The sequence below is a fragment of the Zootoca vivipara genome, chromosome 13 (genome assembly GCF_963506605.1).
Source record: "Zootoca vivipara chromosome 13, rZooViv1.1, whole genome shotgun sequence".
NCBI lineage: Eukaryota > Metazoa > Chordata > Lepidosauria > Squamata > Lacertidae > Zootoca > Zootoca vivipara.
In genome coordinates, this window is record NC_083288.1 from 38,114,240 (window position 1) to 38,129,539 (window position 15,300).

Sequence of the window (15,300 nt, forward strand, 5' to 3'; positions counted from 1 at the left end):
ACACTATTTCTTTTTTTATCCATCCTAATCTATTTCCCCTCACGTGAGGTTTTTCCCTCACTTTGATTTTGGCATCTTTTATGCAGTTTTCATACAAAAGAAGGCACTTTTTCATATAAGGAGTTTCCCTAGGAATTTGTTCCCAGATAGTGAAAGCAGTCAACTTGGATGGTTTTTAATGGAATTTGACAAATTCATGGAGGATAAGGCTCTCAGTGACTACTAGCCACGAGGGCTATCTACTACTTCCAGTGTCAAAAGGAAGCATGCCTCTGACTGTTATTTGCTGGGAAACAAGGTACAGACAGTTGCTGTTGCAGGCATCTCACAGGCCTCTGAATGCCCACTGCAAGAGGAGGATACTGCACTTGATGGGCTTTTATCACAATCCAGCTGGGCTCTTCTTTCTTTCTTTTTGTAACGAAAAGTAGGAAGTTGGTGGCGGCAATATAAAATAACCTTTTGAGATGTACAAGTTTTCTGTACTACTTTTAGATGCTTAATATATTTAAATGCACCAAAGCTAAAATAGAATTTAAAAAAACCCAATTCACCTTTATGTATAAAAATGTAGGTCCATGTTTGTTAGGCCGTGACGTTCTCCAAAACCATTTGCCCGATCGCGTTCAAATTTGGCCACAGCGTCACATGGGGATATCCGAGTGTTTAGATTACCCACGTCACACCTGTGCCACAAAAACCAGGTAAAACCCACTGGTTTGGAACCCTGAAATCAGAGGGCCGGGGAAGCTGGGAAATAGAAGGCAGAAGAGGTTGCAACACAGCGCCCTCTAGCGGCGGCTATACTGGTACTGCAGCTACTAGGCCGAATGGAGGCTCGCATTTACAGACTAGGCCAGGCATCCCCAAACTTCGGCCCTCCAGATGTTTTGGACTACAATTCCCATCTTCCCCGACCACTAGTCCTGTTAGGGATCATGGTAGTTGTACGCCAAAACATCTGGAGGGCCGCAGTTTGGGGGTGCCTGGACTAGGCCGAACGGAGCTGAGGACTTGCCTGGGTGTGGGTTGGGGGCAGGATAGGTCATGGATCGGGACAGGGTGGGGGGAATCACAGGGATGAGCCACAGCAAGGCGTGGCTTGGCCAGCTAGTTTTCAATAAAAGTCAATGTAATAATAATGAGAATAATAATAATAAATAAGAATAAATTTTTATTTATACCCCAGCCTCCCCAGTGAGAGCTGGGCTCATGGCGGCTGACATCAATAAAATTACCATTACAATAAAACATAAAAGAAAAAACAATTGATTAAAATACAATTTAGATTAAAAAAATAATAATGTAGGGAGAAGATGCTTTCCAGAACCAATCCAGTTACTCAAGATTTCCAATGTTGGTCAGGATATTTACCTAGGAAAGGAGGTAGGGGAGAGAGAAGAGCAAGAATTTTAATTCCTCTGTTATTTGTTACATTAGCACCTTTTAAATCCAGTGCATACTAGATTACAATGCATACATTTAAGCTTTACAAAGAATTATCACAACCTGTATCTCAGCCTTGCGTTTTAAAAACTCACTTGGACACCACAGGCCAGCTTTCACCGGCCTGGTGCCTATTTTGCACAGCTGGAGGGCATGAGGTTGGCAAAAAGCTGCCACAGGCAATAAGAAATTCCATTCAGGCTAGCAAGCTGGCTGGTGGAGAAGGTAGGGACCCACTAATCTGCATTCTATGTTGGCTGCAGAGTAATGAGCTTTCTTTTTTGTGTGACCAAGATGATAATAATGTATTTAGGCTGATATGAGGGATGTAGTGATATGAGGGGGGGGGTGATGCAAATCATCCCCCACCAGCCTACTTGATTTCTATGCTGGCTCTGAGAGGGCAGGCCTTTTCTTTTGTGCCCAGGAGGGAAATGAAGCAGGGAGACAGAGATACTGATCCCACACCTGCCAGTCTGCCAAGCTCAACAGAGGCAGGACATTTTTCTACTTGTTTCCCAAGGGACAGGTAGAAAAAGTTCTGGATAGTAACTTCTGCTGCTGTACACAAGGCTGCTGTGCCCCTTGCATTTCATGAAAAACTTAAACTTCTGTTTACAGTTTCTCCCTCTCTACCTATTCATCTGCCGTCCAAGGATAAAACTCCATTCATCTAATGTGATGGACTCTACTCCAGATAAGCTTATAGCCACAGTGACTGAACTGAATTAAATACACACCTTCAGAAAAGAAGCTACTTGTTTGGCAGAGATGCCGTCGACTTTCCCAAGGTCCTCCACCTGAGAAAAGGAGGAAGGAGAAATGTGTAGGTAACACAAAGCTGCAAAATCATGGAGATACTTAATTATTAAATTTGTGTACCACCCCTCATCCATAGATCTCAGGTCCACAACAACAACAAAAATATTCTGAGGGAATAGCAATACTGCAGTAGTAGAGCATTTTGCTTTGCTCAGCACCTGGCATTTCTAGTCTCTCTCAACAATTGGCCACAGTAGCCAAATGAAACCTCCACATTCAAAGGTAATATTTATTTTTTATTTCATAAAATTTATACACCACTTGATTTTTTAAAAAAATTACAACCTCAAAGTGGTTTACAAAAAGATAAAACAAGAAAAAGGAGAAATATTCACAACCCTACTGTAAAGCATACAAAAGTTAAAATACTAAAACAGATTAACATTACCTCAACTTCCTAAGTATCTGGGTAGGCTTGCCTGAACAAGAATGTTTTAGCAAGCGCCAAAGAATACAGTGAAGGCACTTCTTGATCTCAAAAGGCAGGGAGTTCCAAAGTGCAGATAATAATAATAATAATAATTTATTATTTATACCCCGCCCATCTGGCTGGGTTTCCCCAGCCACTCTGGGCGGCTTCCAACAGAAAAATAAAACACAGTAATCTTTTAAACATTAAAAGCCTCCCTGAACAGGGCTGCCTTCAGATGCCTTCTAAAAGTCTGGTAGTTGTTTTCCTCTTTGACATCTGTTGGGAGGGCGTTCCACAGGGCAGGCGCCACCACCGAGAAGGCCCTCTGCCTAGTTCCCTGCAACTTGGCTTCTCACAACGAGGGAACCGCCAGAAGGCCCTCGGTGCTGGACCTCAGTGTCCTGGCAGAATGATGGGAGGTGGAGACACTCCTTCAGGTATACTGGACATTAAACAATCGGGTTCTTACAAATGCAGAACGGGTATTATGTGGCAGCTTGCCAATTCTGCCAATTGAACCGGTTGAGTGGAAATATGTGGGGCAAGACGATCTTGTAGGTAAACTGGTCCCAAGTTGTAAAGGGCCTTTATATACTAATAGTAAAGGTAAAGGGTCCCCTGACCATTAGGTCCAGTTGCGGATGACTCTGGGGATGTGGCGCTCATCTTGCTTTACTGGCTGAGGTGGCCAGCATGACAAAGCTGCTTCTGGCGAACCAGAGCAGCGCACAGAAACACTGTTTACCTTCTCTTTATCTACTTGCACTTTGACGTGCTTTCGGACTGCTAGGTTGGCAGGAGCTGGGACCGAGCAACAGGAGCTCACCCTGTCGTAGGGATTCGAACCGCTGACCTTCTGATCAGCAAGCTCTAGGCTCTGTGGTTTAACCCACAGCCCGGTAGGAAATTGGCAACCAGTGCAGATCTCCAAGCACAGGTTTTATCCACTGACAAGGCATCACACTGCAGCATTCTGCATTCTGCAGAGGGCCTTCTCGATAGTGGCGCCCGCCCTGTAGAACGCCCTCCCATCAGATGTCAAGGAAATAAACAACTACCTGACTTTTACAGAACATATGAAGGCAGCCCTGTTTAGGGAAGTTTTTAATGTTTTATGTCTTATCATGTTTTTAATATTCCATTGTGAACCGCCCAGAGTGGCTGGGGAAACCCAGCCAGATGGGCGGGGTACAAATAATAATAAATTGTTGTTGTTGTTGTTAGCCTCCCAATTCTAACTGCCGGGGTGGGGGGTATTGCTTCCGTGCCATGCTGGTGGGCTTCCCAGAAGCTTCTGGCTTGCTACAAAAACGTTGGACTAGATGGACCTTTATTCTGACCCAGCTCTTACGAGAATAGGGAGCTACTCCCTTCCCCTCCCAGATTTAAGAATGAGCAGGAGTCCTCCAAGACTTAATGCTCTGAACTTGAGCAAGGTCTGAACGTGTTAAAGCCTTGCATGGCCTACCTCCTACCTGAAGATGAATTTCCTCTGCACAGTAGCTGCACCTGCACACACCTCAAACGATGGAAGAGCAGCTCTGTCCTCAGAGCCCACTTACCTTTTCAAAGGACCCATGCTCTCCTCTCCAGGCCATAATGCGATGAGCCTTCTTCTTGCCAATCTGGTGCAGGGCCATGAGATCCTTCACAGAGCCTGTGTTCAGGACAGCCAGGATGTTCTCCTTGGTGCGGGCCATCAGATCAGGCCGAACCACCATCTCCCACTTAGAGGGAACCTTGTTTTCAGAGCCAGGGGCCGAATCCTGGATATAGCATGCATCATAAAAAGAAGTGGTGTGGTGTCGCACCCGTCTGTTTCCTGACTGGCCCTCATCTCATATTCTTTCACTGAATCACAAACATACCCTGGCTTCTCAGATCTTATAAATCTCCTGCCTTTTACTTATCAGGGGTTCGTCAATGAGATACCAGGCATGCAGAATAAAGTTCTCCAGAAGATAAGACAGACAACTGTCACTGCTGAGTTTACCTTCTCTTGTTTCACAGGCCTGTGTCAGGGTTTTTGGAATCTGCTGAGAGCCATGTCCCTGAAGCAGGCCCACTGGAAACTGCCGGAGCCACCTTATTAATAGTATTTATAACTCTGCCTTACAGCTGAACGCACTCTCAGAGAGGCTTACAAAAAACACTTCTCTCAGGCTGATGGTCTAGACCAGAGGTCGGCAACCTAAGGCCCATGGGCCGGTTCTGGCCCATCGGCCTCCCGGAACCAGCCCATGGCCAGTTCTGTGGATTGGCGTGGGGATTCCAAGGTGGAACCTCCTCCCTCCTTGTGCAGCAAATTGCCAGCCAATCGCCTGCTAAGGTTTGAGGCCCTGGCCAATGGGCGAGCGGTGGCTGCGCATGGTTGAGAGGAGGAAGGGGGCTGGGCTTAGCTGGCCAAGCACATTTCCAGCAGCCCCTCGTCGGAGCAAGCTGTTTGCCGCCGCCACTGCCTTTGCCATCACTCTGCCAAGTGCAGCTCCTGTGCCTGCCCTTGCGAGTGGTAGAGGCTATCGGTGCTGGCGGAGGAGGAACGAGCAGCTCGAAAGCAGCCCTTTCGGGCTGCTCTTTCCTCCTCTGTTGCTGCTGCCACCAGCCTCTGCCTCTCGGCAGCACCCTAGGTAGGCAGGGGGCGGGGGGGGAGAGAAGCCCCCTCTGCCGTGTGCGCATGCGTGCACACACACAAACGCACTCTGGCCCACCGGGAGGTTTGTGGTGTGGTGAACTGGCCCACCCCCCAAAGAAGCTTGCCGACCCCTGGTCTAGACCATCCTCCAGGATCCTCTGTAACGTGTCCTGCTGCATGCTTGGCAACATGGAAAGTCTGAAAAGCACCAATACAGCCCATGCCCCAAGTTCAGTCTCCAGTGAGGCAGCTGGACAGGGTGAGCTCTGGCCTAACAGCTGAGAGAGAGAGAGAGAGAGAGAGAGAGAGAGAGAGAGAGAGAGAGACTGCTGCTCTGAGGCAGTGAGTCCAGAACTTTGATCTGGCTTCCTCAAGACACTTGCAAAGCTACTTTCTTTCTGTTCCTGGAATGAACCATTTCAGGCTGCTTCCCACCAACCTTACCCATAAGAATTTAAATTTGCTTAAAACAGGGAAAAGGGGGGGGGAAGCATGTGGTCAGCAGGAACAGCCCTGATTTTTCTGATCTGGCTAATGCTACCTGTTCCACTCCCAGATTTGATCCAGAAACACGGTGCGTGGGTGAGGGCGGATGTGAATTCTTCTGGGTAAGGCTTGATATTTGCCCCACAGCTAAGAATAAGGCTGTCTGAACATGAACCAACAACAGGCAATAGGTAAGGGAATCTGTTCTTTGTTCTAGGGCAGAAGATCTACAGGAGGAAGCCTGCTCTGGCAGAATCCATATATAACTTTATTAAACCATGTTTGTAAACTGCCTCAAAAACCTAAGGGGTATATACACCTGTTAAGCAACTCTGCTTCCCACCATCACCAGCCCCAAGTTCAACAAAGCCCCCACCCCACCCCCTTACGCACCTTCTTCTTTCGACCTCCCTTCTTTTGCTTTACAATGATGATGCTATCTTCGTTCGCAGAGTTCTCCGGGTGCTGCACTGGAGAGGTAAAGAAGGAGAGCTGTGATCTCATAGGAGGGAGGAGCATGAGAAGGGAGTCCTGCTTTCAGACCCAGCACCCTTTTACCTTGCTTGAAGGGCAATACCACTGGTCCTTGGTGTTTGAAAGGCACCCATGGCCCATGTCCATGCTTTTTGTCCTGCAGAACCTTGGTTTCCATTTCCAGCTGCTGCTTCTTAAGCCTCTGTAGGGAGAGGAAGAACAGAATGAGCACAAATTCAGATGGAGGGAACGGGGTATGCGTTCGGTGGCCTCCAGGAATGCGTGGGGCTGCCATCAGGTTCCCAGCCCAAAAAGAATCTTATTGTATAAGTTGCCAGGGGCATAATGAAGCTGGTTCTCAGTGCAAGATGGACACAGTTCAATTTATATTAGAATCTCCTCCTACAGGACGTACTTAGTGCTACATCTCTTTCTTCCTTCAAAGCCGGCCTTTACATTGGAGCCATTGGCTTAACCAGAGTTGCCCTGGCAGGGCCTCCTGAGTTTAAAACAACAGCAGCAGCAACAAATAGCCCTCCTAGAAAAAAGCTAAGAAGCAAAATGTGTAGGTAACATTCTAAAAAGCTTCTGTGACTTGAACCAGCTTGGCTGTTCTCGCCCATCATTGTTTGTAGCCAATGAGTGAAGTTGAAGCTGTGATTGATAAGTGAGTTGTTTGGACACCAGGCAAAAGGAATCTCTGGAGTCCTGAAGAGCTGCTGTTCCCTCACTTTCCCTTTAATTGCACTTTTCCTGCCCCTTTAACTGCTCTATTTACCGCCTGCCACTCACTTCAGAAGCTTTTTTTTTTATAAAAATAAAAAAGTGTGTTGCTGTAAGGGAAGAAACATATTAACCACACATAGAAATTTAAAAATTTGATCAACAAATGAAACACCGCAGACCTCACAATAAACAAGGCATTGCGTTTGTTTACGGGAGTTAGCCCATTGCAGTCTTTGACAGATCACGATGGGACATAGAGAAAGAGCAAACCCTTCACCTCCAGCTCACGCCGAGTCTCATCCAGCAGCCTCCGCAATTCCAGCCGCTCCCTGCGTGGGGTGTTGAGGAGGGGCAACGCACAACTCTTTGCCCCTGCCTGCTGTGTTTCCAAGGCCTCCAAGTGCAGCAGCTTTTCAGCCAAGGCCGGCTCAAGATTCTCCATTGGCAGGAGGGAACTGGTGGGGAAAGAGACCAGAAAGTAGGGCCTACCTTTTCTAACAAGCCAGAGAGAGCTGCTCAATGCTTTAAGGGGGGGGAGTGACCATCCTCATGAAGTGGCAGGAAAGAATTTGACCGCACCACAGAAGCACTGCTTGCCTCTTCACCAAAACCTATAAAATGTTTGGTGTCTCACCTGAATGGCTTCTCTTCAACCAAGCTGGGCTGTTCCTCCTCTGGACAAGGTCTCTTGGCTTCAGGGCCTGCATCACTAGAAGCTGGGCATGGTCTTTTCGATGCTGCTGTGTGGGGAGGATGTTTTTAATTTATTTGATGTGTTTATTGGACCTTGGAGCCTGCTCCACCTGGACTGCCCTCCTTCACCACCACTGGGCCTCCTACCACCAACTGGGCTCCAGAAAGGATCCTGTTTTGTTTGGATATTCTTCGCTGTAATTTTCCTACAAAGTTACTAGTAAAATGCCTTGGAATAATTTGTATTCCCAATGGTGGGATATCAACAAAGAACAAATCGTGAAAATTATCCTGGCCTTATCAGAAACATTTCGAGTCACCTTACAAATCACCAGCTTGCAAACTACGTATCAGAATAACTTAATTGATATTAAAATATTTTTTTTAAAAAAATACCCTAGGGGGGGAAAAGCCACAATCACAAAATATAACTAAAAACACAACGAAGTTTTTTAGTTCTTAGTTTTTAGTTCTTAGTTTAGTTTTTAGTCCTATCTGACGAAGTGTGCATGCACACGAAAGCTCATACCAAAATAAAAACTTAGTTGGTCTTTAAGGTGCTACTGAAGGAATTTTTTTATTTAAAAACACAACGTAAGTGTAAACATATCCACCCTATGGGCAACCAAGGGCACCAAGGGCAAAAATGCTTTTACTTGATACCTAAAACATGGACCTAAACCAGGCATCCCCAAACTTCGGCCCTCCAGATGTTTCAGACTACAATTCCCATCTTCCCCGACCACTGGTCCTGTTAGCTAGGGATCATGGGAGTTGTAGGCCAAAACATCTGGAGGGCCACAGTTTGGGGGTGCCTGACCTAAACCCTTGACACCACTCACATAATCTCAGTAGGCACAGGAATCCAAAGCAGACCCTCCTCCCCAGACGACTGCAAGGCACAGACTGGTTCTGACAGGAGTCAGCTGGTCATTGATGAAAAGGACAGACCATGAATGGTTCTAGTGTATATGTATCTGAACCATGATAAAGAAATATGGGGCAGTGAATCTGTATACTACACCCCACTCTGTTCTGGGGTAGCCCAAGAATCCTGCCCTTCCTTTCTCAAAAAACAAACAAACAAAACAAAACCCCTTGTTTTGCCCCCCTTCTGCTGAATTTTGTTGTTTTCAGGCCAGCTCCCTTCCTCACCGACATCCAGCAGAGTTTCTTGCGTGAAGGGTTTGTTCACCACTTGCTTGGATTTGGCAGCAAAGTTGAGGCTTGTGAGCGTGTCATAGTAGTACTTCCTCTCAGGGGCGATATTTGCAATGATCAGGCTGTGAGCACTTCCACCCAAAGAATCCTTTAAGGAAAGAGAAATATGCTCAGTAAAATAAAATGCAGCTCTTCCCAAATCCACAGCCCCACCAATGAACCCAGGCACCCCAACTACCTGCAGCAGGCGAGTGAGTTTGCTGTCTCTGTAGGGTACACGAGGCAGCCCCTTGTTGAGGGCATCGACCACCTTGCTAAGCACAAAGAGTGACGTGTTGATGGCCCCGCTCTCCTTCAGGCGCACCCCTCTGTTGCCTGTCCGCCGGTTGTCCTCCGAGCCGGCTAAGTCGATAAGGCAAAGCTTGGCAGCCCGCTGGGCATATGGTGGCCAGCCCTGGGTCTGGCTCACGTACACCAGCAGGACAGTGTGACTGCGGCTCGAGCGATGATTCAGCTGTGTGGATGCCACTGTACGGTTGCTGCTGGCAGGCAAGAAATGTTTCTCAAAGTCTGAGAAGTTGGTTATTTCTCTCTCCGTCAGACCAGGCACCAGAATGTGGTGGTTTTGATCCTCCCGGATTGGCAAGTCACGGAGGGAGGGCTCTAGGAGGTCCAAGACCTGGGGAACAAGCAGACTAGTGTTTTTTTTTATTAATAAACATTTTTATTAGATTTTCCAATTTAAATATCTAATCCATTTTCAAATTATACAAATTATACAAATATCAATTAAACAATTAATCCAAATCTTCTGCCAAATTATACAAATTTAAATTTGACTTCCATGCTTCAGACTCAGAAAGCCTAGTCCTCTTATAGTCACTGCTTTCTATCCAAGAGTCTATTAAAATCCTTCTATCTTCTTTCAAGCCCCCGAGTTTTTCGAGCAAGCAGGCTCCCACGGGGGCTTTCCACCCAGTGCCCCCAGCCTCTCCTTCCTTCCGAAGTCGAAGCTGGTGGTGGGCATCTGCGGATGAGACTGCATCTTCCTGTACCCCGGAAAGACTTCGGGAGGCTGCATACTCCCCTTTACAGCCTCATAAATTACCCCGTGGGAACCGGAGAGATGGTATTTTCAGCCATCTTCTACGGCGATCCAAGCGGAAGTCCCAAGCAGACTAGTGTTGGTCCAGGTGACACCTCAAAGCCTACCTCACTTACTGGTAAATCCCATGGTTTCTCAAAAGCACATGGAGAACAACATAAATTTACTTGAACAGATTGTGTGGTTTAATCAAGTAGGGTACAAATCCAGCCTTCTGCAAACACCGAATAAGTTCTCTAGTTTACCTCTTGCCCTCCTCTGTAAGAGACCTGCTTTCTCCTGGGCACTTCTGGCTCATCACCTTTAGTCTCCATGCCATGCTCTGTTCACTCCTCCAAATTTCCCCCTCCTCCCCTGTCCTTTCTACACTTGTATTCAATCATTCTCCTCCTTCCCAGGCTCCATTCTGTCTGCTTCCCCCAAGCATCAATAACCTAAGGCTCCCCAGAGCTTGTAGGACTCCAACTCCCCTCAGCATGCCCAATGGTCAGGGAAGATGGAAGCTACAGTCTGGCAATATCTGGAGGGCCAAAGGTTCCCCACCCCTGCCTTACTCCATCTGTCTTCCCTGCCCTTCTACTGCTCTTTCCTTTCTTCTCTCCCCCTTTGCAGCCATTTCGGCTTGCTTTTGACCCAGCTGCCCAGTCTCTTTTCCCATTCCCATCAGCCACGCCTCAGTTCTTCACCAATCTTCAAGCAGGCCCAGAGCACACATATGACAGCGTCAGCAGGCACTGAGACGGGACCCTCTCTAGATCAGACTAGTAGCAGATGACTCACGGATCTTCTAAATACCAACCGGGAACAGAATGGAGTTTTGGTCACATTAACGAACTTCCCAGGGGTCAAAACACTGCCAGTCTTCAATACAACAAAAAAGGAGGCCAGAGTGTGTGCAAATCTGTTGCCAGTATCACTTGCTGTAGTCTAATTAGGTCATGCCCTCCCCAATACATCTGGCTCCTCAGCCCCATCTTGTTCTAAGCTGCTTTCTTCCCCAAAGATCCCACCATTCTTATATACTAGGCTCAGTTTTCCCCTCTTATGCATTTTGTCCAGCACCCGTTACCTTCTCTTGGTAGATTTCCAGGTATGACATAGAGACTGAGTACTTTCGCTCATCCCCCGAAGCATCCCTTGTCATCTGCAAGAGATTCTGAACTGCTCTTGGAATCACCCCCGGCTGCTCCGGACTCCCCAACATGGTGTGCGTCTTTCCTGCCATTTTAGGGAGGGGGAACAAAAGAGATGTGAAGAGAGAGGGGAAACCATCACGTCCACCCTTGGCGCAATTCCAAGCCCCAGCCCACCCGCTGACCCCCAGCAACTCTAGGTTGGGTTCATCCCTTTGTGCACTGTTTTATAGTCACCTGCTCCGGTAGGCCCATATGCCAAGATGCTGGCATTCTGCCCTTCCAGCAGATGGTGCAAGATAGGCTGAACTGACCCCATGTAGACATCATACTGCGTGGCCGTTGCACTGTAATAAGCGTCAAATCTGGTGGGAATAGAGAAGTGGGATTGAGGCCTGCTGGCTTCTCTGAAAGTTCAGCAATTTCTACAGCAGAGATAGGTAACAGGGGGCTTTGCAGAAGGAGTGGCAGGTGTCCCTTAGGAGCTTTCCCCCTAGCATACCCCCATTCGTCATGTTGTACAGACTATTATCAACATAAGAAGGCCCCTGCTGGATCAGGTCAATGAGACACCATCCTGTTCTCACAGTGGCCAACCAGATGCCTGTTGGAAACCAGAGTGCTATTTAGGGCTGTGCAATAAATTGCTATACAGTCCAAAGCCGATTTTGAAATGACATCAACTGTTTCAACCAACCAATATATCAAGAGAGAAATGTGAACGAAAGGTAGGGACTGACAGCTTCTCAGGGTGGGGTGGGGGATTCAACTGAACCAATACTTTTCTCAGCAGGAAGACATCCACCATCTCTCCCTCCTTTGTTCACTCTCTCCCTTGCCTCCCTCCCCTCACGCTGAGAGGGCAGCCAATTTCACCGATAAGCCCTCGCCTGCAAGCAAACAAGCCTCTTTAAGCGTAACTTCCTGCTCTCACCCCAAAAACTTTCAGAGCTCAGCCAAATATGCAGAGCCCGCTAACAATCCGGCAGCAACCCATCATGCCTAGATAATCAAAGAACAGCAGTGGCAAAACAGGCAGAAGCAGTCACTTTAAGCCAGTGGTTTCCCTTACCTATCCTGTCAGTTGCAAGGAGAAACAAATGGCAGCGAGGGGCCTAGAGGAAGGCTTCTGTTGCTTCTCATACTGGAAGAGAAGGGCTGCTATTCCTCCAGACACTGCTCAGTTCCAACTAATATCCCTGTTAAAAACCATTGTTGTAAACAAAATCTGCCCTTATTCCCTTATGGGGTACACAAGAGCCCTTTGTAGGTTCTCCATCGGAAGGAGAATATAACAGAGGCCAACCAGAGAAAATTGAGAAGCAAAATCTTTATTATAGCTGTTGCAACAGGGTGACTCCCCTCACATACAGGAGAGGGACCCAGAGCCATGTGTGCAAGCCCTTATATAGACATTTCAAAAATCCCTCCTGGAGTCCAGGCACACCCCCAGAAACCTCACACACACATCACAGAAGGGTTACAGGTAGTAGCCGTGTTGGTCTGACGTAGTCGAAACAAAATAAAAAAATTCCTTCCAGCAGCACCAACTAAGTTGGTCTCTAGGGTGCTGCTGGAAGGAATTTTTTTATTTTGTTTCGATCACAGAAGGGGTGTAGCCCAGATACATCATTGAACTTCACACTATAACATTTTGTTGCAGGTCCAATTTGTACTTATTAGTATGTTCCAACCCCTTGTCTCAAGGGTTGGGTTTCTTCAACAAATATACAGTACTGTACATCATGAAAGGGGAGGTCTAGTGGCAGTAATCTGAGCATCCTGGACCCTGCCCCATGCCTCCTCTTGCCCTCTACCAAAAACCCATCAAGTGAAACGAGATATTTACATTTCCCTGTTTCCGAGCCAAGTTAATCACACCCTTTTGTCTTCATCTGGGTTCTGGCCACTCTTGTCATTATAACTACTTAATTCCTGAATATAGGTCACAGGCTCACACCCTGTTCATATCTTGAATGTGCCCTTAAGACAGGATTAGTGAGGACAGCAGAGAAATATTTGGTCCCTTTGCTGCCTTAGACATGTGGCCTATACATTCATGTACAGTGGTGCCTCGCAAAACGAATTTAATTCGTTCCGTGAGTCAATTCATTTTGCGAAAAATTCGTCTTGCGAATCGCGGTTTCCCATAGGAATGCATTGAAATTTCTTTTTTTGCCCATAGGAATGCATTAATTAAATTTCAATGCATTCCTATGGGAAATCACGATTCGCAAGACGAATTTTTCGCAAAACGAATTCGTATTGCAAGTCACCATCAGATCGCAAAACGCATTCGTCTTGCAAAAAAATCGTCTTGCAGGGCATTCGTCTTGCGAGGTACCACTGTACTGTACATGTTTGCTTGGTACACTTATGAACATTTATTATATATCCAAGACCTCAAAATTCCTATTACACCATCAACAGGGGTACCATAGGGCCACAACCTACATGAAGCCTGCTTCTTCCCAACCCTCTCTGCCCAACTCACTTGTATTTCATTGTCTCCATATTATTTCTCACGTTCAGGATCTCCAGGGAGCAGGAGTCCACGCCACGTACACAAGGGGCTTCCTTTCCCTCTCCTGTTCCCACGCTTGGCCGCAATCGCACACAAACCCTAACTCGAGCCGGTGCATTGCTGGGGGTTCGCTGGGCTTCATAACGGCTTAATCGTTTATAAGATGTCATTGATATCTAAGAAGAGAAAAAGTGCAGGGTGAGATACAAGTACCAGAAGAAGCACTGAACTCCGCACCAGCTCATCTGTGAACTGAGATCATTATTGAAGGTCCCCTTATAAAATTTATAGGTTATAAAATTTTAGGATGCACACACACTCCACAGAAAGCCAATCCTTTGTCCTGGAGAGCCAGTGTGGTGTAGTGGTTAAGAGCTGTAATCTGGGGAACCGGGTTCGCATCTCCGCTCCTCCACATGCAGCTGCTGGGTGACCTTGGGCTAGTCACACTTCTTTGAAGTCTCTCAGCCCCACTCACCTCACAGAGTGTTTGTTGTGGGGGAGGAAGGGAAAGGAGAATGTTAGCCGCTTTGAGACTCCCTCGGGTAGTGATAAAGCGGGATATCAAATCCAAACTCTTCTTCTTCTTTGTCCTTCAAATTTTAAGAATTATTCCCTTGAGAAAATCACACATTATTTTAGCACACAAAACAATCCCAAAAAACCATCTTGGCTCCCCTAATGTCTCTAAATATTTCCTCTATTTCAGGCATCCCCAAACTACGGCCCTCCAGATGTTTTGGCCTACAACTCCCATAATCCCTAGCTAAGCGGACCAGTGGTAGGGATGATGGGAATTGTAGTCCAAAACATCTGGAGGGCTGAAGTTTGGGGATGCCTGTCTTAAGGGCATTTTTGTGCAGGAAAGGGTGGCCTGTGACCTGGATTCTAGAACAAAAGCATTTACCATCTCAAAAGAATGGACAGACTGCCCAGGTAATGCAATCAGTAAAACATTATCAGGTATCCTGGCCACTCTCTCAAATTTCTGTGGTAGAAGTATGCTGAGTATGGGAAAGAGGAAGACTGAGAGGAGATAGGATAGCCACCTTCAAATATCTCAAGGGCTGTCCCATGGAAGAGGGAACAAGCTCGTTCTCTCCTGCTCTGGAGGGCAGGACTCGAACTAGTGGCTTAAAGTTACAATAAAGGAGGTTCCGACTAAACCTCAGGAAGAACTTTCCGACAGTAAGAGCTCTTCGACAGTGGAAAGGTCTCCCTTGGGAGCTGGTGGATTCTCCTTCCCTTGGAGATTTTTAAGCTATCTGCCATGGATGCTTTAGCTGAGATCCCTGCATTGCAGGGGGTTGTACTAGATGACCGCCGGGGTCCCCACTTCCAACTCTTAAGATTCTATGAACAAAGGCTCTCGCGGTGACCAGCCGCGAGACCACAACGGGAAGCCCCAAAGCAGGCCGCGGGCACAGCGGCGACCCCGCTTCGCTCGCTACAACCGGTAACTAGCGCCCAGAGACGCGCAGGCGGGGGGACACTTACCTTCCCAGGCGGGTCCTTCACCAAACGCATCTCCGAGCAGCTCCCGGACTTCGTTTGAATTTGACTCTAAGCCCGCCCCAGGAGGGAGAAAGCGGCCAATCGGAGAGAGGGAAGGACCCAGCCGTTGATCACTGCGCCTGCGCAGAGATCAAGTTCCGCCGGAGAAAAAGCGGCCGCTTCCTCCCCCCT

The 15,300-nt window shown here is 47.4% G+C and overlaps 1 protein-coding gene across 4 annotated transcripts; it reads right to left on the reverse strand.

Moving 5' to 3' along the window:
* Positions 1-1,159: 1,159 nt before the first annotated feature.
* On the reverse strand, positions 1,160-15,221 carry KIF22 (kinesin family member 22). Of its 4 annotated transcripts, XM_060281675.1 has the most exons (14): positions 15,112-15,164; positions 14,093-14,207; positions 13,585-13,790; positions 11,328-11,455; positions 11,027-11,175; positions 9,091-9,531; positions 8,847-9,000; positions 7,633-7,738; positions 7,276-7,453; positions 6,357-6,474; positions 6,192-6,268; positions 4,243-4,446; positions 2,187-2,246; positions 1,160-1,374 (listed from the first exon to the last, which is right to left on the reverse strand). In XM_060281675.1, the coding sequence occupies exons 3-14, from the start codon at positions 13,782-13,784 to the stop codon at positions 1,339-1,341; spliced, it is 1,851 nt and encodes a 616-aa protein (XP_060137658.1). In that variant the 5' UTR covers positions 13,785-13,790; positions 14,093-14,207; positions 15,112-15,164; the 3' UTR covers positions 1,160-1,338. The 4 variants fall into 4 exon arrangements, with proteins under 4 accessions (XP_060137658.1, XP_034991400.1, XP_034991398.1 ...); XM_035135509.2 differs by lacking the exon at positions 14,093-14,207 and having other exon boundaries at positions 7,633-7,735; positions 15,112-15,221; XM_035135507.2 differs by lacking the exon at positions 14,093-14,207 and having other exon boundaries at positions 15,112-15,221.
* Positions 15,222-15,300: the final 79 nt, after the last annotated feature.